General features: G+C 45.4%; 1 protein-coding gene across 1 annotated transcript; it reads left to right on the top strand.

Moving 5' to 3' along the window:
* LOC115196021 (protein Shroom2) lies at nucleotides 1–23,872 on the top strand. Its single transcript, XM_029756474.1, has 11 exons — nucleotides 1–1,479; nucleotides 2,887–3,035; nucleotides 13,437–13,547; nucleotides 14,062–14,202; nucleotides 14,504–17,129; nucleotides 17,355–17,440; nucleotides 17,928–18,650; nucleotides 19,411–20,001; nucleotides 20,823–21,003; nucleotides 21,580–21,852; nucleotides 22,149–23,872. The coding sequence occupies exons 3-11, from the start codon at nucleotides 13,441–13,443 to the stop codon at nucleotides 22,419–22,421; spliced, it is 5,001 nt and encodes a 1,666-aa protein (XP_029612334.1). The 5' UTR covers nucleotides 1–1,479; nucleotides 2,887–3,035; nucleotides 13,437–13,440; the 3' UTR covers nucleotides 22,422–23,872.
* Nucleotides 23,873–23,896: the final 24 nt, after the last annotated feature.

Raw genomic sequence — 23,896 nt, 5'->3', positions numbered from 1 at the left:
AACACACACAAAACATCCCGAACGGGTCACATGAGTGATTGCTGCATTCAAGAACCTATACGGTTTTACAAACTTTCGTGAACGTTTTTTTTCTCCCCACTGGGGGGCAGTACAATCTAAAAAATATATTTATTGGCAGATAGGCATTTACAGTATGGAATAAAATGTGTTAATTAAATGTTGCACGTGAGGGAAACTCAAAAGAAATCATTAATAATGTTAGTGTGACGATCGAGCACGCGCGGCTAGAGCAGAGCGCGCCAGCTTGTGGTCCTATAACCCGGAAATTAGTTTCCTCTGCTTCGTTCAGCCATCCCTATGGGAAAAATGAATGGCGAAATAATACAGTTTTGGAATAAACGCAAAAAATAAGGTCTGAAGTTAACACAAGTTTAGGCGAGTTTATACATTTTGTTCTATGATATAGTATCAGTCAGTTAACATTACTTTAGCGAATTATGAAGCCTTTGTGTGTTTTTTTTTAAATGACATAAATTCGTCAAAACTCACATAAAGTGACATTAGCTGATGAAGATGATCTCATGGAATAACATGTTCGAAGCCCGTATTTACCACACTTTATTTTCGGAGTTAATCCAAAAACACCATTCATGTTCTCCATAGGCTTTGTCGAACGAACCATGGCGGATTATAGTGCATACAAAAATACGCCATTACGATTTCTGTCTGTGCAGGTGTCTCATCGCAGGTGCCTGTCCCGTGCAGACCTTCAACACTGGCTTTTCACCGGACTCCGTCTTCTTTTCTTGTTCTCCTCAATTAGGCTTTCCTAAATTATTTGATTTAATATTTTTTTTGCTTTCTAAAACATTAACCATGTTTTTTTCAGACGTGTCAAAACTTTGGGTTGTTTGCTTAAGAGAAGCCAGCTGGTTGAAAACGATGCGCGAGGCATCAAATTATGCCTGTTGAATAGACACAATTGGAGAGGAGGGTAAGGTCTATGTTTTTTCATCACCGTTGGTTACTATGAGTGACGGGGAAAATATGTCTGTGATGGAAAACATAAGGAAAGAAAGAGGACAGTTTATATCGATTCGCTGTCTTAACCAGGAAAAACTACAACTGTACAAGCTGAGCGTTGTTGTTATTCATCAGCTAAACGCATTGTCGTGTATGGAGTATGGCAGGTGTTCACATATGACAGCAAATTATAGTGACTAAGTTAGTTGATCTTTCTATTGTGAAATAAAACGGGGGCTAGTCGGGAATTTCTGATTGTCAGAATTCCCATCCCTCTTCAACACCATGGACGTCGTCGACTACAGAAGCGAGCTAAGGATATCGGCTAGAGAAGTCAAAGCCTTCCTAGACGCAGAGATATTCACGGCTGTCGGGGACAGGAATAAGGATGATGTTGAATATAGATTTGTGGATGTCATGCTGTTTGGTGGGGCCCCTTGGGGGTTCACTCTGAGAGGGGGTCTGGAGCACCGAGAACCACTGCTCATAACCAAGGTATGTCTATCTATCTATCTATCGATGATGATGATGATGTTGATTAGGATGATTAGGATGAAGAAAGACAAATACAGAGAACCGTATTGACTTAACTTTAGCCACACTAGTTAACAACAATAACAAGTACCATAGATCAATCATGCAAATAAAAACAATTTAAATGTATTTATTTCTCCACTGTCATGGATGGGTTTCACATTTCCTGTTTCCCCTGATATGAAAATAAGGCTGTGTGGAGATTAAACACTGGAACATCACTGTCGTTTCCTGATTGGTTAACTGTGTGTGTTTCATCCAACACACATGTTTTCTCAGTCCAGAAATAGTTGGGGCTGTCCCCACACCTTTTATGCTTTTGGTATGTTGCACATTTTCACCTTTAAACTTCTGCCCTGGCCAATGTCTTGAGCACATCTCCACTAGTCACCACTAGTTTTGTTCAGCTGCGGCTGTCTTCCATACTCATCACAGCAGTGCCAGGAACCAGTGAGGAATGCAGAAGTGAAGATAAGGTGTGTTTGGCAGACCAGGATTGGCTCAGTCAGTGCTGCTCTCCAACAGAATGAGGAAACAGTTTGTTTATCAGTTTCCATTCTCCTCCCCTCTCCTGTACTCCTGTATGTGTAGAGAATAAGTGATGGAATGTGCAACAAGTCTGCTCCAACCGTTCTCAAGTTGCTTATGGTTAAATTTTTTATCAGCTCTCAGGTTGCCACAGTATAATTCTTCCAGTGCAGGCTGGACACAATGGACTCATGGATCCATGGTCACTGGCCACCATCTCTTATAGGGATTGGGTTTACGCCTTATTGCTTGTGTTCTCCAGCTGTTCGTCACTTTCAGAAGCTACACAAAATAACAATCCATCTTGTTCATTTTAGATTTATATCATTTACAAAATCATACATCTCACAGTACTTTGTGACTTGCTCCATTTGCTTGTCAGTAGTAGGCTAGTTCCCCTCTGAACGTTGAGACGGGGCTGGACAGAGGGGATTTGGAAGGGTGGATATGATGGAACCATTTTTAATGAAGTTGACTCAATGCCAGCATGGCAGGGTTGAAGAGCAGGTCCTGTCAACACAGTCTGTGGATGGAATGTGATATTCTTCTAAACCGATGAACTATGGAAAGTGAACTGTTATTAAAATATACTTCACTAATGAGAAATTAAGTCTGTAACGTTATTTTATCCACGTCACTATCAGACAGCATCCCTTGACTGGGCCCCTTTTCCCCTGCCAACACTATCTGTGTGCAATTGTTTTCTTATACTCTTCACTTCAGAAATGTTACCAGTCACAAAATCTCCAAATTTGCCCCAGTATGTTATAACTGTTTTGTTAATGATGAATAAACGACTTATAAATACCTTTAATTAAACATTCCTGTTGTGTGATTCAGGTGGAGGAGGGCAGCAAGGCGGCGAAGGTCAGCCTGTAGGTGGGAGATGAGATCGTCAACATCAACACAGTTCCCATCAGTGGATCCAGGCAGGAGGCCGTCTGTCTGGTCAAGAGCTCCCACAAGACCCTCGCCCTGGTCGTCAGAAGGTAGACTATGAGCTGCAACTAAATTGCCCTTACACCCATTTCTATTGAATTGAATAAGAGTACAATACAGGATGTCTCAATGGGCACTATTTGCTGGGTACCATCTCTCCCATTGTGCTGAGAAGAAGTGCCCTGTGGTAAAAACGGTATATACATCCCACTTACGGATGTGCATTAATATATTGTTTTATCTGAAATTGACACACAATACCAAATGCCCAACTCTTGTGTGCTGCATATCAGGAAGAATGTTTTTTGTACAAATGACTTTCACTCTGGACTCATGTGTCTGCAGAAAGACACTATCTTGGAAACGAGGAGTCCTGTGTACTGTAGTCAGTGCATTCAGAAATGGAATTTCAGAACCAGCTGGAGGTGTATGTAATTCGTGTTGCGGGCAAGCTGCAGTCACACATTGACCTTTGTTGGTTTTTTTTTAACAAGTGGGAATATTTTATGTACAGTACCAGTCAAAAGTTTAGACACACCTACTCATTCCAGGGTTTTCCTTTATTTTTGCTATTTTCTACATTGTAGAATAATAGTGAAGACATCAACACTATGACATAACACACATGGAATAATGTAGTAACCAAAAAAGTGTTAAACAAATCTAAATATATTTGAGATTCTTCAAAGTAGCCAACCTTTGCCTTGATGACAGCTTGGCACACTCTCAACCAGGTTCACGGGGAATGCTTTTCTAACAGTCTTCAAGGAGTTCCTTGTTGGCTGCTTTTCCTTCACTCTGCGGTCCAACTCATCCCAAACCATCTCAATTGGGTTGAGGTTGGGTGATTGTGGAGGCCAGGTCATCTGATGCAGCACTCCATCACTCTCCTTCTTGGTCAAATAGCCCTTACACAGCCTGTAGGTGTGTTGGGTCATTGTCCTGTTGAAAAACAAATGATAATCCCACTAAGCGCAAATTAACTTTTGACTGGTACTGTATTTGTGAAGATAATGTGTTTGGTCTCAGGGACTATATATTGGTGCAACTCTAACCACAGACATGCATATACAGGACTGTTATTATACTAGACACATGTCATTTATAGAATATTGCTTGGTCATAAAGTACAGTATACTTTAGTTTGAACTGGAAGAGTGGAATGCTAACCGATCATTACTAAACCACGAAGGGCAAGGCCACAGCTTATTATGGTTACACTAGGACTAGGTACGAACTTCTCTCTTTTATTTTTTACGCTCTTTCATCCGTGATATCTACTATGATTAGTAAAGCAGTGTGAAGTTCCTTTTTTTTAATTTTTTTTTACAGATATCTATCCAACAGGGACGGGATGCAGTACATGGCTTATATTATGTGAGCAAACTAACCCCTTCACACAACAGTGAGAGAAAGCCAGTGTAGAGAACATTGAAGACTGCCCTATAGGGGAAGGAATGCTCTGAACTTTGTGGCGTGTTCATAAAACACATTCTCTGGTAGGTGTGAAAGTGTTAATGCCAGCAAATATCTCCTAGTCAGATTGGATCAGATGATACTCGTGATCAGCAAAAACGGAAGTGTTTTAATATGCCTAAGTAGATGTCAAAATACCTATCTCCCTGCACGTTTATAGACCAAACAAGTGTGTCTGTTTCCTCAACTTGCAACGGGAAGAAAGGTTTGCTGTCACTCAGAGAATGAGCATCGGCGGTTCATCTTCTCTACCCTTGGTCCGCTTGATAGCGTTCTAGCTAGCAAACGTCCTCACCATTTGATTTATCATAGTAGCAGGCGAACAGGAGGCAGCAGCAATCTAAATGATCAGACCGAAACGTGCGAGGAGAAGTGATCTTATGAAGTGAGTGGATGGAGAAATACAGATTCACTCTATCCAATCAGAGCAGCAGGATCAACATACAGCCCACCCTTCTCTTCACAGACAGGCAAACTATCCAGTTGAGATATTTAGACCACATGGCACCTTGCACTTGATTGAAAGATGTGTGCTGACACCCAAATATCATTTTTTTAGATCACAGATAATTACAAAAAATACTGGGATCATAATCGTATCAGGAAAATTTCCCATATCTGTTACGATACTCATTTTTTCCCAACTACTCGGCACAACCCTACTCTACTATCACGATACTCTATACCAAAACAATTCCAAAACAATACCACATAAAAAATAAGGCATTTTAGCCAAAGTCACAGAATGGCACTTGATGAATGTCAACATTTTTCAGATGGCCATGTATGCATTAATTAGTAAATAATACAATCAATTTGACTTTGTCTGACTACATAACTTATTTGAATGGTAAATCTCTTGATAAACTGGGTAAATTAAGATTGAGCTTGTTATGGCTGATTTCATCGGGCTACAGATGACACTCTGTTTCCCTTCCATTTATTGTACTGATCAACAACATTTGCATAGAAGTAAGTTATTTTATTAAAGTGCTGTTTAAAAGTGTCTTTAACCAGTAATGACATCATTCATTAGCAAGAGTGGGGCGCAGTGATGCCAATTTAGCAATTTTGTTGCTAGATTTAGCAACTTTTCAGACTACCCTGGCAACTTTTTTGTCAAACAGCACCTAGCAACAAATTTAGCTACTTTAAAAAATGTATTTTGAACTTTTAGTAACTTTTGAAAAGTGACTGAAATGCTAAAATGTACGCATTTTCACCTCTAAATGACACAAACGATTTTCTCTGTCACACACTCAGTCACAACACACGTGCCTGGCTGCAAAAGTGCATTGTGAGTGACGTCAGCAGCAGGCGCTCAGCTCGTGCACAGGCGGCAGCAATTTCAGCAAATTGCAAATCATCGTTCTTCGAGCCAAAACCAATGAATATCGTTGGTCACGCATGTTTGATCTTGAACAGAACTTACAACATCAATCAACATGTCTCAATCAAAATTGTACAGCCAGAAGTACAGAAAAGAGTGGGAGTCTGTACCAGAACAAATGTCAAATCATATTTTTCGCCGAGATGGCCAGTCAATTTGAGTAACGTTATTATGTATTCTACGTAATGACGCAGTTTTACGTTATCACGCAACGATTTCACAACGTCATTTAGCAACTTATAGCAACAAATCAACCTGCCTCTAGTAACTTACCCTGAAAATTAGTTGGCAACACTGGTGGGGCGGCAATCAGAGCCCTATTCTCTCACACACAGTCAATAAACTGAGGCAGAATAGATCCTCTTTGGGAGAGACATTGATTTAAGCGAATGAGTTAAGTGTTGATGGCAATCTGCTTTGAAATCAGCATATTTTTTTCATTATGGTTTCTCAAACAAAGTACCAGAGAGTAGTGAATTGACGTTAGCTTCAGCTGTAAACTAGAAAGAGAAGCTAGCCTACAAAGCTGGAAGCTACTGGTATCTTCTTGCATTGTAAAGTGTTGTAACCTGTATGTTTTGTGAACAGTTTCACATTATTCAAGTGTGTTAGCTCCCCACTCATGCTGCATAGAAGTTAACAGCCCAGGACTCAATGTGCAGATTGTGGAGCAGACACGGTGTGCTCGCGCTATAAAGGCGTCCGCATGCTTCACAGCCGAAACATTCGGTAGAGTTCGTGCTTATATTATGACGACGTTTTGTACTTCAGCGAGTATTTTTTTTTATTTTTAGGCTATTTCAGGCACACAACATTCTTTCTGGAGGCAAGCCGAAGTTCGGAGCTGAAGTCTACGCCCCTTCGTTGGCGATTGGTCAACTGTTGGGATTCTTCAATAGTCTTTGTTGTTTTCATTCACATTTTTTTACAGAAAAATACTTAGTTAGATGTAAAATTGCGCAACTAAGCTCTCTTTGGGGGAAAGAAAATACATCAAATTAAAGACAGATTCCTTGAGTTAGATTAACTGAATGTATTACTAGCTACGCCGTCTCAAAATGGACAAACAGTACTTAAGGGAGTAATGCGAGCACACTCTCGTTCGGTTTGGCTGCGCGGGTAGACAGACTTGATCCGTGAGACACATTTGACAGAAGTACAGAAAATAAACAATTCTAGTACCAAACCGTTTTTCATGCTCTAATGTCGAGAAAGTACAGAACTTTTGGTATACCGTGCAACACTAATATCTAGTGCCTTGGAGTGTATATTTACACTAGAAAAGCCAGACTTGTGGTTTTTCTCATGCTCCTCTGGCTGGCTGTCTGGGTTAGTGTCCCAAATGGCAACCTATTCTATAGTGCAATACTTTTCATGAGGGCCTATAGGGCTCTGTTCAAACGTAGTGCACTGTATAAGGGAATAGGGTGCCATTTGGGATGTAACTAGGTTGTATACAGCAGAAATATACTGCCCATCTCATGACTTAGGCAGGGGGGCTGCATGTCCTGTAGAGACTGACTGGGCCTCTCTTCTCATTGGCTGAGGAAGACAATGGACTCATTGTCCAGACTTCTCTCTCTGTCACGGCTGTTATTTCAGGTTAGATAATGACTCTTAAATGGCACAGAGGAGTATCTGGGGAGTAGGGGGCGAGGGTAGGGGCAGAGAGAGCGAGAAATGCCAAGTTTCGAAACATGGGGACCTTTAGCCCACTTTACCTCGGCTCTCTGTCATCATCAGACATCACTCTGTCCAGAGACACCCATCGGTTCTGTTTCCCTTATGCTTCTTACACTTTTAAATCCCATTGACAGACCCTTGATCATTCTGACTTTCAGCTCTGACTGCCCCACTACAGGTCAAACACTGCCTCATTATGACTCATTCATTACTCAGGAATGTTACCCTTTCAATGCCAAATGACAAGGTTTTCTGAGGTGACTTGGCAATTGAAGGTAAACATCAATTTAAGCACATCAATTATGTTACTTGCGCACATCTCAAGCACTATAGCGCCATTTGAGGCTGTCTAGTTTATCAGTCGGCCACAAACGTGTGGTACACTAGCTAGCCCATCACACCATTAGAGAAGGGACCACTGAACAAAAGGGGAACCATTTTCCATGTGAGTGCACCCTGTCAATCACACAAAGAGGGCCAGTTAGGGCCATTGTTTGGGGAGCCAGGGCCAACCAGCGCTCTGTCCCAGGGGCTTTGTCTGAATTCCAGGGTCCTGGCTGGCTGATCTAGCTGTGGCTGTGTCGTTGGCTGTCCCTGACGTAGATAGACCCAGAGACAGCTGGTGGTGGTGGTAGGGGACCATCACCACTCAACCGGCAGGGCCCCTGTGTGTGTGTGTGTGTGTGTGAATAGACCATGGCCAAACTGCCAACCCGCTGCGTTTTGGCACCACCAGTAACTAGCTAATGACCATATACTGGTCTAGAAGGCATGCAGAGTATTCTTAGGTGAATTCTTTGTGAACCCCCCTGTGGATTTTAGACTTTAACTCTCTCTCTCACACACAGTGAATTGAATGGGGGCCAATGATGGATCAACCCTGATTTGATTTAGGCATCCAATATTGAATTTCCTCAATCAGACATTCACACCTCTGTGTTGTATTCTGCTGTTAATGTAATTTCATCTCTCCGGACTCTGGTCTTCCACACTCCCTGCTGCTAACCAGAACAAACAACTGCAGAAAAGATGGGATAAGTAGAAGAGGCACAACAACATGCCATCTAGTGGACAAAGTTGCTTTTTTTATATGTAATATAAATATTTATATGCTTTTTTATGTTTTATATGTAATATAAGCCTAGTGAATTCATGTCACTCAAAGTGCTCTATGAAAATCTGATTGGTTTTTATATGTAGTCGAATTTCTCTTGGTGGTTTTTGTGTTCTTATAAACATGTTTTTGTTTCTGTTCAAGTGTATTATAGTATAGTAAGCCACACTTGAGGCACATACTTGCATAAAACTAAAAAAAAAAAAATAGGACGTGAATCCAATGAAATATGTTAGAGTAGTTTAGTGTAAACTCATGCCTCATGACATCGTACAAGGTCCCTGCTGACTGGCTCCAGCGTCTTAATGCCTGAATCCTATTACAACCTGTAAAGCCACAGGCATGAACTCACTCAGTTTAGAGAGAGTGCAAAGTAGTAAACACTGTTAAAAAAGGTGGGAATTGACTGATTGTACCAGGTAAAATCTTATGCAAATCCCATATGAACCACGGTAAAATAATATGCTTTATTTCTGGTGTAGACGCCATAGTTTGTGGAGTATCTGGATAGATCGTCTTTTACTGTATTAACACTTTTAATGTGTTGTAGATTTAGCCTCCCCCCGCTTGGTGTGGAAAGTGGAACGTTCCATGTTGCCTAGGTGAGTTGACATTGCTAGTTGGGATAGGTTGTCTCACTAGAGCTCATTGTTTTCATCAGTTCTGCTTTGGGAAGGCAGTGTAGTCAAATGAGGACAGCCAGGCTCTGGGGGTGGTTGCTGTTGTATCTCCCTTGATATGCCTGGATTGAGAGGGTAGTAATGGGACTTCACTGAAGATATCATTTCAGGTATGCTTTTTTTCTGTTATTTACTTTAATGGTAAGAGTTATCTAGAAGTGAGACTCACAGGACAAGGAGGACACTGAAACTATATGCTGTAAAGCTTATCTTTTAGGAGTCTGTGTTTCAAAAATAGTCATTTTTGCACAATGACAATTGTCTATATTGCTTTATTATAGCTATGTCACACTAGTTGTGTCCTCCTTCCATGATCAGATTTGAAAACGGGGTTGGTGACAGCCAAAATAAAACAAGCACGTCTTTCCAACTTTTTCCTCAACTTTTTAATTGAATTGGGCTATGTGGTTAAATGATCCTTTAGGAGTTATTGTATAGTCAACTTAAACATGTGAGGAGGGAGAATAAGATCCTATGGTGTCTACTCTGTCAGGCAGGGAGTCGCCCATCCTCAGGCAAAGCCCTGAATTAACACTGAACCATGAACATGATGACAGCGAGGGCCTCTTCTCCCCTCTGCCTCCACTCCCACACAAAGACAAACTGTTCTACTCCAGAGTAAGCATTTGCTCTGAGACAGACACTTTACATTTTTGGGGGTGACTTTATCAGATCTGTGTTAGGACTTATTAGGCCATCAGTTTATTGTTCCAGATGTCTTTGTAGAATGAGGGTGAAGAGGACTGACCGTCGTTCCTATGCCACATACTATACCCACTAATTTACAGGCTGGTATCTGAACCCTGTAGGAACAGAACGGCATGTAACGTGGGTGTGGAGCCTGATGCTGAGGTCTCCTCTCTGCAACCAGCCGATAAGCCCAGCTGTGATTACGCTGGCACTTTCTATTGTGTTGCTTGTTTCATTCAGCCCCCATTTAAAAACCAGGCAGCGGGGCTCAGTGGGCCGAGCCATAGCAGGACACACTGCCTGATTCTGTACGGGTTGGTTCTTCTGTCCAGCAAGGTGGTGATTCAACAGTTCTACGTCTGGTTATCTGAACCAGTCGAAAAATAGCTCTTCTCTTAGAAATGTTTACTGTTATTTTAAACTGGGATTGATTTGTGTCTAGGGACTTGCAGTGTTTGGTTTACATACATCAACCGCCAACCCCTCGCCATTCCGGAATGTGATGGTGGAGTATCTGTCGATGACGCTTGTTCTTCGACTGCAGGACTAAATAATCTCTACTGGGCCTTTTTTCTTTTCCCCCTGTATCGAGTTGCTGTGTTTTCCACCGTGACTGATATCATTCAGATAGAGAAGTCAAGTAGTTTAGTTATCTTGGCCTTGTCTTTCTGCCGTCAAGGTCATTGCGTTGTTCACTAACGAGAGAGAGAGCGTACTATCAGTTGTTTTTCTGTATTCTTCTCTCCATTGTCAGCTGACCCGTGACTCCGTTAATTAAGTGGAGGTCTCGGTCTCGTCGCTACGATACAGCACACATCCCTCCGCCAACTGTGCGGTGCGCATTGGTTGGTCGCCAATTGCCGGTTTTGTAATGCTGTCGTCAAATCAGCTTTACAGATTCCTCTGGAATTGGAACTGTTTCAAACGGATCTACATGTCCAAGCTAACTGCAATTGGGTGAAACCCTGTTGATTTGTCTCATGCCAGGATTGTGTGTGTGTGTGTGTGTGTGTGTGTGTGTGTGTGTGTGTGTGTGTGTGTGTGTGTGTGTGTGTGCGCGCATTGTCAGTCAGCACACACACACACACACACACACAATTTTACTTTTTCAACTCCACGCGAGTGGTTAATGGGCCGTGAGCCAATGAGAAAGCCCCATAGACTGATCTACAGCAAGGACACTGGGCATGACAATAACCCTGGCCCCACCCCTCCCGAGGTAAATCCCCACAATCCCCTAGGAAATCTCCTATTATATACAACACTGGGAGCAAACACACTTGTTGGAGCCACACCAAGATGGAGTGTCAGTCAGTTTGTGTGTGTAAAGAGTATGGCAGAAGAGCTCTCTGTCTGTGTTTGAGATCTCTGTGATTGGACTGATGCAGCAGAAGTTATGGATGTGGAGGATTCCTTTGCACAGATAGCTCCTTTGCCAAAGAAGCTGTAAAATCTGACCAGGGTCTGTAGAAGTGCCTTGTCAATCATTGAAGTGTCTCAAAGGAATGCACTGCGTAGAAAGGCTCTGAGGAGAGGAGCAGTCATTTTCAGCCTGCTTTCTCAGTGCTCTCTGAGACGCTGTTATTTGCTGAAAGAGAACTTGACAACAAAAGAGTGCATCTGAAATGCCACAGCGAGATTGATAATTCTTTGGTAAGTTTTCTTTGATTTCTTCTTATTAAGCTCATTGGACTTCCCTCTCTCTCATCCGTCTCCCTAACTAATGCTGTGTCAACTCCACGCCGAGCGACTTAAAATGTAGTTTCAATAAAATCTCTTCTTTCAGTTTGAAATGCTAATTGCCTCCATGTGTATTTACAAAGCTTTCCTCTTGATTTATTCTGTTTTTATCTAAGCCTACAGTCTAGGCTACGCGTTTCACACTTGCTGCCCGCATTGCCTAGATATTCACACCCAATTGGGTCAGTTTCGCTACTGTTTGTTTTCGAATGTCGTTTTCACTGAAACCGGAGGCGGATTTTCTGAAACTAGCCCCGACGTCTCCTCCTCCTCCCCTCTGGGTAGCTGTGGCAGTTCAGCTGTAACCCTGACAATAAGGACTCCTGACTAGAATAGCCATTTGCATTTCTATTGTGAGCTCTGTTGGGGTTCTGTTAGGGCAGCATACCACTCTCAGGACCACTGACTGACTGGAGGAAGGGAGGGAGGGAGTGAGTGCGTGTTGGTGTGCGTGCGTGCCTACGTGGTCTGTCTTTGACGCTCTCTTTCTTTATGCTTCTTATTGAGGAGGAGAGCTTCTCAGGTTGCCCTCTGCCTCCCTCCCATAAATTAGCTTGACTCCATGAGCCAAGTGCGTGAACTTTTGGAAGATTGCCAACGTTGATGTCCCACTTCAGACTGAGCTCCTTTGGGGCTGACCGCAAAGCAAAATACATCTTCACATTCCTTTGGCCCCATGATGGAATGTAGGAGTCTTGTATCGTAGATCAGAGAGGTTAAGGATTTGAGTGGGTGGCTCTTAGCCTTACGCTTATACAGTATCTGTAGTCCACAATATGTTGCTCTTGGCTCTTGTCTTGTCTAGTCCATTCTGGTCGTGCCAACCGGGTGTGGGTCACAGGGTGAACAAAAAAATAAAAAACAGGACTGAAAATGCCCTGTTGGACCATACATGGGTTCAAATACTATTTGATATCATTTCACATTCTTTATCTGGGCTTGACTGAGCATTCCTGGTGCAATGGAACCAATATAACAGTTGTAAAAGGGCAAATGCCACCCATCTGGCACTCCATGCAGGCTAAAGCAAAAACGAAATATATTTCAAATAGTATTTGAACCCATGTTTGTGTTGAACAGACGCCAGCTTGCACATAGTGTGAAACCACTGATCTCATCTTTCTAATTGATTCAAAGGCTAAGCCTCCGCCTACACCATGCTGTTTACACTCAAGGGATCTCTCTCTGTCTGTCGCCATACAGCCATATGGCATTTGGATGACCACCAGACAGACCATGTTAAAGGTCATTTCTATTCTGTCTCAGTGTTGTTCTTCTAAATAACAGATATTTCTCATAGATTACTACTGCAATGGTGGTTTCCTCTTGCATTTTGAGGACTGATTCATCAAACATACTAGAGTTGACCAAATTAACTACTAATTATTAAGGTCTGTCACCCATGTTACATACCATTCAATGTACAATGAATATACATCTCTTATTGGCCAGAAGGGGGTGCACTGTTCTCATTGGTCAGTCACTGACAGTATACTGAGGATTGTCAGTACTTTGTAGCTCAGTTGGTAGACCAGTATGAAAAAGTATGTGCTCACTATTGTAAGTCGCTCTGGATAAGAGCGTCTGCTAAATGACAAATGTTAAATGATAGTGACCAGGGATCTGTCTTTTGGATTTTGACAATTTTGTATGTGTTCCTCCTCTGCTGCATGCCCAGGAAAATGAAAATGGTGGATATTGACTCACAGACCACCATGCCATCAGAATCAGAAACTGACAAACATGTGGCCAGGAACTTTCTCACCAAGATATTACGAAGTTCTATGAGGTATTGTGGAATAGCTACCTCCTCCAGTACACTAGCAATCCCAAACTGATCCTTCAGTGGTCCCTTGTGACTTTCAATGTTTGAACCCAATCTCACTCTGTTGTTGATGTCACCCATTGCATCCCAGCTTCCAACATTACGTGGCGTATAGTGCTGTAGTTGTCTGTGGTGCTTGTCTATGTGCCAGGTTTATTCGGCGAAAGCTTCACATTGTATCTCATCTGTCTAGGTCTATATTTCATTGTTTTGGTTCATATCTTCTACACAATGAATGTAAAACAACTTTTCCACATCCGATTGTATTTTTTCTTTGTAGTAGTAGTAGTAGTAGTAGTTTCTTATTTTTATTTTTTTTACTGAATTACATATTTTTGTTACCTCTCTCCGACATGCATTTCAGGAAGAACCGCTTCAAGGGGTGAGACTGAAATGAGAGAGAATTGTTTGTCTGTTACCTTCTGTTTTCAATTAGTTGCATTTCAATAACATGCTTTCCTTAACCTTCTCTCCGTAGGAGGAATGAACCAGTCTCCCGGCCCCATTCATGGCACTCCTCCAAGTTCACAGAAGATCACCCCGAACCCACAGAGAGTCACAACGAGCCTCCACCTGCACCCCCACCTCCACCTGTGTGGCAGGTCAAACATGAAGTCAGGTGAGCTGCTGGAAGAATCTATGACCTCCTTCTCCTAGTGTCAATGTTACTCAGACACTGGCCGTTAGGGTCATCCCAGTTACACTCGGAGAGTTTATGGTTACTCCATCTCCTCAGAGGTAGGGGCAGCCGTTATTCCTACGGGGTTCTCATCTCCTGTCGTTGTATACAAAAATCTAAAAGTAGGCCCGTTATCAAAGAACAAGAAAACACAGAATAAATGGCTTATAATACCTAATATAAATCTAATTTAGCTACTGCTAACCAGATTATTAACACAATGTCTTTGTTTTATTTCTAGTGCATCCACAAAAGACCTTTCCAGCTGCGGGGACCACGACTCGAATCTACGCCAGTTATCCAGCCAGTTCAGCTCCGTGGGGAATATGGAGAGAGTAGAGCGCCCCTCACACCCCTTCCCACCAGGATGCCTCTCCCCCAGCAGGTACCACCGCAGCGCTGAGCCTCTCTCTGGCGGTGGAGGGTCTGGTGGGAAGAGAGAATCGGCCTTCAGTTGCCTCTCCTCTACCAGCCCTCCCCCGGAGCCTGCTCTGGCCCTCGCCAACACGGACACTGCCGCGACTGAGGGCAGCATGTTCTATATGGGGGTCCAGACTCAGACCAGTGAGGATGGAAGGCCGGGTGAGCAGCGCCACAGCCGGTACCTCCAGCTGTCCCAGGGGGACGGAGGCTCAGAGAGCCCCAGGACAGTCCCAGAGGAACAGCCTGGCTCCCGCTACTCCAGCTCAGGCTCTGGCAGATCGCACATAGGCCCTGTGTGGCATGTCCCAGAGAGGAGGAGGGTAGCAGCGCCCCCCTCTCCTCCTCCTCCTCCCCTGCGCAGTGACAGCTTTGCTGTCACCAAGGTGTACCCTGCCTACACAGAGGGGCCTGGAGCTCCACCACACGGGCAGATGAAGACCCAGGAACGAGGGGTGGACAGGTTGGCTGAGGCCCCAGAGAACAGCAGCTACAGAGGCCGAGGCAACCATATCTCTCACGATGAGAACGGGGTAGACCCCAGGTGCAGTTACAACCCTCCACCTCGCAAGAAGGACTTCCTCCACCCAAACATAGCAGCAGGAGCACCTGACTACAACCACAACCAGCTCAGCAACCCAAACAAACTGTTCTCGGTGTCTAGCCAGGACGTGAGACTGAGTCAGTCTCCCTTCGCTTGCCTGCCCAACCACCAGCGGCAGTACAGCGACGAAAGCACTTTCTACCTGCAGACCAGATCCGCCCCACATCCACCGAAGCCGCAGAGCGTCGGTAGCTACTACCACAGCCTCCAGGAGCTCCCTACCAACCGCAGTAACAGCAGGAACCACGTGAGGTCCTCCACCACGTCCCTGTCCACCTCGACCATCGACCAGAACTATGACGGCGGAGGACACATCCGGTACTACTGCATCACAACCAAGCAGCCAGCCCAGCCAGAGACTCGTGTTAGACAGAGCAAATCAGAGGTCTGGAGGGCTGACATGGAGCTAGCTAAGGGCTCCAACGACAGGGGCTCCACAAGTTCCTCCCACAAGACCAACAAGGTCAAGTATCCTCCTAATCCTCAGCAGCCTTACACCAACAGCAAGGAGCGGAACGGAAATGTCCAACCGGCCAATGTTCTGCTTTACGGGCACACAGCCTCTAATTCCTTATCCTCATCTGGTAAACCTACCACTGAGGAGAAGGAGAGGAGGACTGAGGGCCAGAGACCTTCTACAGAGGCCCAGCTTAGAAGTTCTTACTCTCCCAGTCCGCCCAAGGACCACAAGGCGGCACCACTGAGAGAAGACCCTTGGGTCTCTCAGGAGAACCACAAGATCTCTTCTCAAAAGACACCCATGCTCCACAGTCTGGCTCAGGAGAGTAGAAGCCTAGTTCAGGACAGTAGGAGCCCCATGCTTCATTCTCTAGCCCAGGAGAGTAAGAGCCTGGTGGAGAACAATCACCCTGTTACGGCACCACAACCACCACCATCCAACGGCGCGGGAGAAGTCAACCACGCCATACAGGGGGCTTTAACGGACAACACGGCAACGGGCAAACTGGCGAGACGCAGCGACCGATACGCCACCACCCTCCGCAACGAGATCCAGCTAAAGAGGGCCCAGCTGCAGAAAAGCCGGAGTGCTGCCACCCTGACCTGCCCCAGCGAGACGGAGGAGCCAGAGGAAGAGGAGACAGACCCGGGGGGGTGGAAGTCCACCTCCTCCACCTCCTCCGATGGCTCCTTTTCCTCCTCCTACAAGGACCACCTCAAAGAGGCGCAGGCTAGGGTCCTCCAGGCCACGTCCTTTAGGAGGAGAGACCTAGAACCTCCCGGGTCAGGGTCGGAGGCTCCGTTAACCAAACCCAACTCGCACATAGTCTCCCGCATTGGCGGCCGCAAGCGTTTCCCTCTGAACAAGAGGGTCCACTCGTTCTCCGAGCCAGACAAGATCAACAAGCTCGGTGTGGAGGGTGAGGGAGAACATCCTGTTGGAACAGCGCGGTCATTTGTAGACCGGCGGAAGTTCTTTGAAATGGCTGCTAAACCTTCCTTCTGCAGACCCAACTCAACCATCCACAAGTCAGGCCAGCAGAGCTCCAGCACTTTGGAGCACGGAGAGGGCAAGGCCAGCGGGAGAGCCCACTCAGGGGAAACTGAGGAGGGCTGGAGGCCGGGCCTGGCCAGTGAGACCTCCAGTGACCACCACCCAGACCCCCTCAGCCCCGCAGGCAGACAGGCCCTACTGGAGCAGCAGAGGCTGGGGACATTCGCTGAGTACCAGGTCACCTGGGACATGCAGAGGAAGGCTTCAGACACAAAGCCCCAGGGGAGGTACCACTCTGCTGACAACATCCTGGACCAGGGAACAGAGGAGACATCTGTCTGTGTCCACGAGAGGTCCAGATCGTCTCCCTCACAAGACTTCTACACACAGGTGAGCGTTTCCATCGAATGGTTCTTAGTGTAGCGGTAGTGAAGTGATCTGCGTGACTTCCTTTGACATTAGCACAGACATGCATGAGTATTTTTTTTATAGATCTCAAAGTCCACGTTGTATTGTCTAAACATTAAACCAGCTGGCCAGAGTGCTGTTTTAACAGAAGGTTATATTGGGCCAGCTATATTAAGGCAATTCCGTGTGTTCTTCCTTTTCTTTCAGAAGATCCCTGTGCCATGGAGAGACTCTGTTGAAAACCCGTATCTGGATCACAGACAGGACCAGCAAGGAGGCAGTTACACCGCCAGGTGAGCGTTCCACATTCTTCTTCTTCTCGACTCTGGTTTCTGTTCTCAGATCAGTTATAACCTATCCCCCTGTTGTTGGAACATATTTCAAGGTGATAGTTACCTGTTGGCGGTGCAGTAACGCACACACACATGTACATGCGTGTACTACAGTATATTAGCAATAGCAGTTTGAGTTAGGGCAGGTGGGGAGCATGCCAGTTCAGCCCAGGTGTAGTTATTAGGGGTTGGGAGGTCAAGCTACAGCTAAAAGTGTTAATCAATCCTGTCAGGCTATCACCGTCAACTCAGGTTGTAAACCCACTCGCTGCACCCTGGGTATTATTACAGAGATTAGTTGATGTTTTTATTTTTTATGCACAGTATGTGATGAATTTGTGAAAATAAAAATGAATAAATCAATACAGAAAGGGCTCCTCATTTCAGCTGAATATGTACTTAGTGTGAGTGTTTGGTTGTCTTTATAGTTTCCTGTTCTGTTTGACAGAGGGCAGAGCGAGAGCAGAGAGCAGCCAGCCCAGCTCGACCACTTCCCACAGCCTCCACAACCGTCTATTCCAAGACTGACCGACACAGAGCCACACAGCAGCAGAGACGTGGCCGCCCCCCTCCCTCTCCCTCACCCCTCCGACCACAGATACAAACGTGACTCTGCGAACCCCGCCCACAACCTCCCCGCTCTCCCCCCGTACCCCTCCAACCACACCCACAGCTCTGTGTCTGAGCAACCACTACCACCTCCAACGCTGGCTCCCAAGCCCCAGAACACAGGCCTTATCATCATGCCACACTGGCCTCTCCTAGGCCTGGAAACCCCCTCAACCACATCCTCCTCCTACGGACCGTCTTCCCAGGAATTCCTGCCTGGCCCTTGCACCCATCAGGCTGAACCATCATCCAGCAGCAGCTGCTCCCCCCATGGCACGGAGCTGGATCCTGCCCCGAACCAAGCCTGCTCCTTGGGCTCCACCCAGCTCCCCTCTCCCTCCCCTGGGAGAACCGCTGGACTGGACACGGAGGAGGGAGCAGCTGATTCAACACGAGAGCCGCCACCCTCCCCCTCTTCCCACTCTCCTTTTTTCTCCTACCAGCCTGCCAGTCTGGCGGTTCCCTCAGGTGGGACTAGTTCTCCCTCTCCTCAGTTTGCTCCACAGAGGCTGACGGACCAGCCCCCTGTCTCTCTGTCTATGCAGGATGAAGCCCAGAGCAGGTAAGCGCTAAGCAGATTAACTGGCATTCTTATGCCCGTCTCCTCAGCTCCCCCTCTAACTACTGTACAGCCTTACGTAACTAACTGGGGGATTGTTGTCCTGTGTTGTGTTGCTTTACTTACGTAAGCCTTGTCCGAGCCAGAACGGCCCATAGTTGCAGGAGCCTATCTCCTGATTCTGTAGCGTGAGGCAGCTCGATTTCAAGTCTCATTTCTTTATCGTAGTAGTAGCAGCACATTGATAGACGAGGCTATGGAAGATTATTTGGAATTACATGGTGTGATGTGCCACAGACCATGAATGCAATGGTTTAGTTTTCCTATGATCCATTTCCCAATGATTTGGTTTCAGCTGCTCAGCATTGAGGCACGTGCAGTATTTTTGCCACAGTAGCCAGGACATTAACATTAAGCCTGGAGACAGAAGGCTGTAATTTTATTTGGTCATATGATTGACTGACTGCATGACCTTTCAGTCGACAGCGCCGTTCCATCCCTGTAATTATCATTGACTCAACCTGTCCACTGTCAGACAGTAACATGGACTGTAAGCTTGTATATGGTAGATGTGGTTAATGTGACTCACTCCTGATATAAAATCCTATTTCAGTTTCAGTAAACTGAACTGTAAAGTAGACTAACGGTTAAAGAATCTGGTCATAACGTTATTTGTGTCATTTTAAGTGACAACATTTCACACATTGTTCTCATAATACATTGGATAACTAAGTTAAGACTAGCTACCGTTGTCTTTCTACAGGCCAGAGAACAGGACGAACGCTGTGATGGAGATGAGCAGTGTAGGGAAGAAGGTCCCTGTGAAAATCGTCCATGTTGAGAGCACCACGGAGAGGGAGAGCCGCCAGTACCTGCTGCACAGTGAGAAAAATAGGGCCCCTGGAGTTTCAGAGGGGCCCGACCTTTCCTCGCCCCTACCGACCAGCCTGCCCTCCCCTGAGCCGCAGCCCTACTCCCTGTTCCGTGCCTACACCCCCTACACACGCCATGGGCCCCAGAATCCCCCCAGGGACCCAAATCTCACTGTAGCCCCAGAAGAAGGCCTGTCCCCTGGGCAGTCTGAGACCAACGGACCCTCCGGTACCTCCACCATGGGTCCCCAGCAGCCTCAGAAGAGTAGTTCGGAGGAGGATGTGAAGAGAGAGGAGCTGGCCAGAGACATCATGGACAAGGATAAGTCCCTGGTGGACATCTTGGACCAGAGTAAGATGAAGACCACCATGGATCTGATGGAGGGAATCTTCCCCCAGGGGGAGCAGATCTTGGATGGGGGGCACCAGAGGAGGAAAGTCTCCCCCAAACAGGGATTGCCGCCCAGGGGAATGGATGACCGGTGAGCCGACTGGGAATGGGATCTGCCAGTCCAGAAATATAACATTTATGAACAAATTAACTGGGCATTTACTGGTAGTCATAACATAATCTAGATAATCACACATCGTTCTGTGTATTTTTGTTTTTTACGTTTTTATCAGACTGACTTCCTCTCCCACTTCAGAGGTATTTGTTCAGATGAGTTAAAAAAACACATTATGGGATGTTAATATTTCTTCCCATTGAGAGGATGAGTAGAGGGAAATGTATACATGACAAAAACACACTAGTCCAATTCTAAACAACGATCAACCCATAGACTGTGGCTGTCGTAACACAGATGCCCCCTGTTGGCAATATATTGAATCACAGACTACAACTGAATACAATGGAGGGGCATAAACCTTCCGTTTTACCTGCAATTTTAAACGACCTCTCCGAGATCTTAGAAGTGTAGGAGTTGCTCTGGCCCATCGATATTGAGCGATCACCTCCTGCATTTCACGTGTTGTCCTATTGCCTGCTTTCTTCTCAATAGTATTGCACTACATAGGGAATATACAGTACTAATAACCAGAATTAAAAACCGGGTAGTTTGGGTCCTGGATGCTGATTGGCTAAAACAGCATTCCAGATGTGTGTGTGTGTGTGTGTATATCAGATAATAATGACGCAAAATGACTTTTATATTTGTTGTTAACCGGTTTATAATAGCAGTAAGGCACCTCTGAAGTATATGGCCAATATACCACGGCTAAGGGCTGTATCCAGGGACTCCAGACACATCCTTGGGCCTTATTGGTTAAATAACCCTCTGCTTTCTGTTTCTATCCCTTCCAGGAGAGAGGAGGAGGGCATGTCTGCTGCCACAGGGTCCCTGGTGACCAGCTCCTCTTACTACAGTACATCTGCCCCCAAGGCTGAGCTGCTCAACAAGATGAAGGACATGCAGGAGGACGAGCTGGAGGAGCTGGAGCAAGACTCGGAGGACGAACTGGACATCAACCTGGCCTGCAAGAAGGTACAGAGACACAGCGTAGTATACTGACCCTGTAAAACCAGTTTCTCCAACCCTGTTCCTGGAGAACTACCCTCCTGTAGGTTTTTGTTCCAACCCCAGTTGTAACTAACCTGATTCGGCTCATCAACAAGCTAATTATGGAATCGGGTCTGCTAGATTAGGGTTGGAGTGAGAACCTACAGGACGGTGTCTCTCCAGGAACAAGGTTGAAGAGCCCTACTCTAAAACAACACATTTCACTGCACCCATCTGGTGTATGTGACAATTAAACATTATTGTTATTATTATTATTTATTATTACTGACTGTTTCATGCCATATCAATCACTGATCATCAATCCTGCTCCCGGAGAGTCACAGGACTGCAGCTTTTCCCCAAGTTTAGCGTCGTCATTCCCGATTCAACTGATCTTCAACACTTTGATTCGCTGAATGTGGTTCACTGCTGAGGCAAGACGACAACCTGCCGTTCTGCAGCGCTCCAGGATTAAGGAATAGTTCCTCAAGTACTATTCCGTTTGTGAAATGGCTCTCTCCAATGTCATCTCCTTGTCTGTCCCTGTCTTTCTCCCCACAGCAAGAGCTGATTGACAGCCTGGGTAAGAAGCTGCAGGTGCTGCGCGAGGCCAGGGAGAGCCTTCAGGAGGACGTCCACGATAACAACTCTCTGGGGGACGAGGTGGAGGCCACGGTGCAGAAGGTCTGCAAGCCCAACGAGCTGGACAAGTTCAGGATGTTCGTGGGAGATCTGGACAAGGTGGTCAGTTTGCTGCTGTCCCTGTCCGGCCGACTGGCCAGGGTGGAGAACGCTCTCAACAGTCTGGAGGAAGACACCACACCAGAAGAGAAGGTAGGGGCTAGGGTGGAGGTTAAGGCAGGACATAGCTCACTCCCCACTCTACTCGTGAGGAAGGATTAGATGGTTAACACTCATCCTCATTAGCTTAGAGCTATAGTGATATTACAAACTAGACTAAAGGGATGTTTGCATTGACCAACTTACAATATTCATGTTCAACATTAATTGATGTGTGTACTGTGCGTTAATCAGGAAGTTGTTCGACTGATTCCATCATAACTGCTTCCCTGCGTTTGTTAGTATCCCTCTTACTGATCTGCGCCCTCTGTTTGCCCTCCATCTCTCAGCGCACCCTGTCAGAGAAGAGGAAGTTGTTGATCAGACAGCATGAAGACGCCAAAGAGCTCAAGGAGAACCTTGACCGGCGGGAGCGCCTGGTTTACAGCATCATGGCTGCTCACCTCAGCCACGAGAGCCTGGCAGACTACCAGCACTTTGTCAAGATGAAGTCAGCCCTTATCATCGAGCAGCGCAAGCTGGAAGACAAGATCAAACTGGGAGAGGAGCAGCTGAAATGTCTGCTGGATAGTTTATTGTTGGAGCAAAGGCTGCTGTTCTGACGATGCTTAGTGCAATCCGAATTGCTTGGGACGTCCCTAACCTTAACTTTACCTAACCTTAACCCTTACCTAACCTTAACCTTTACCTTTCAACTTCAATAGGGCGACGTCAGAGTTGGGACGTTCCAAGGATCTCTTTAGACTTTTCCTCCTGACAATGGCCACACAGAGGTGATGTGGTGTACTGACACAGACTGGCCACTAGAGAGCCTCAGAGGCGCTGTTGGACTTGGAAATGCTGGATTTTCTGTGTGCTTTTTGTTGTAGTTGACTGACTTCTTGAAGCCTGTTACATTTCAGTTCCACAGTACAGACAGGAGCTGTTTTTCTGTGCTGAAGAAACACCCTGTTTCTGGATTTAAACTAGCTCCTTAGAAGAAATTCATTAAGATCGATGAAACTTGCTTTGCTGAATGTGTTTGATTCAGGGATGTTGGTGAGGCCTCTTGGTGAGGGCTACGCTCTCAAATGATTCTCAAGGCGAGGCGGAGCGTCTCTGTTTAATATAATGCGTGATGGAAGATGTTTTTTTTAGTAATTTATTGTAGCCTTTTAAATATTTTACAGATGACTTGACATTTCAGGTAAACTCACCTATAAACCTACGTTGTAGTTAATTACAATACAAATGATATATATTCTTATTGTGAAGTATAGGTTTTATAATTAGATCATGAACAGGGTTTTTCCTCAATGGGACAGTGCTGGTTTGGTTCAGAAGTCTAAAGTTATTTTCAGATTTTTCCAAACAGTACATATCATACTACACACACCACTAAGCTACAACACAGATGTGTATGTTTTCAACCAATCTCGTTCTCAGGCCCCACTCCCCATACATTAGTATGGTATTTCTTGACAATGTTTATTTTTTACTCATGTGTTGGGTCTTTTTTTTATTTTATTCCAAAAATATAAAAAGGTAATTAAACATTTGAAATCCATTGTGAGCAGCAGGTACAGAGGCGAGCCAGGAACCGGAGGATTGCCAATTCGAGTCCCTGGTCCGGCAACAAAAATCTGTCAGGCAGTGAGCTGGCAACCAGAGGGTTCCTGGTATCAAATCCTAGATGACATTGCATGCCATTGTGCCCTTGAGCAAGGCACTTAACCCCCCCCTCCCACAACAACAGGTGCCCAGTGTGACACACCTGCACCTCTACAAAACATCTATGTGTATTTTGAATGGCAGTTTTTTTCTTTTGGAAGAGTTGGGTTAAAAGCCGAAGGTGCGATTTGCCCAATGAAGGGATCTTAAAAATCAAAGATTGAATTAGCACTTTATCGTCCCAGAATTCCCCTGTTTAGGGACCTATCTCAACCTGACGTTGTGCCTGGGCGTCTGCCACAGCGAACACTAAAGGATTTGTATGTCCATACTTTGTATAACCATACATGCATGCATTGTACTCTCACATCAATTTGAAGACAATAAAACAGTATGACTCTGACGCTCTTGGTATCTGTGACCTTTA

The sequence above is a fragment of the Salmo trutta genome, chromosome 6 (assembly GCF_901001165.1).
Source record: "Salmo trutta chromosome 6, fSalTru1.1, whole genome shotgun sequence".
Classification (NCBI taxonomy): domain Eukaryota; kingdom Metazoa; phylum Chordata; class Actinopteri; order Salmoniformes; family Salmonidae; genus Salmo; species Salmo trutta.
The sequence above is the reverse complement of the archived record's forward strand: the minus strand, read 5'-3'. Positions and strand labels throughout refer to the sequence as shown.

Bases quoted from the DNA above. Each gene is read 5' to 3' on its own strand.
- LOC115196021 (XM_029756474.1), top strand. From the start codon at position 13,441: ATGAAAATGGTGGATATTGACTCACAGACCACCATGCCATCAGAATCA. The intron at 13,548-14,061 runs GTATTGTGGAAT...TTCTCTCCGTAG, and splicing joins ATATTACGAAGTTCTATGAG to GAGGAATGAACCAGTCTCCC. The intron at 17,130-17,354 runs GTGAGCGTTTCC...CTTTTCTTTCAG, and splicing joins CACAAGACTTCTACACACAG to AAGATCCCTGTGCCATGGAG.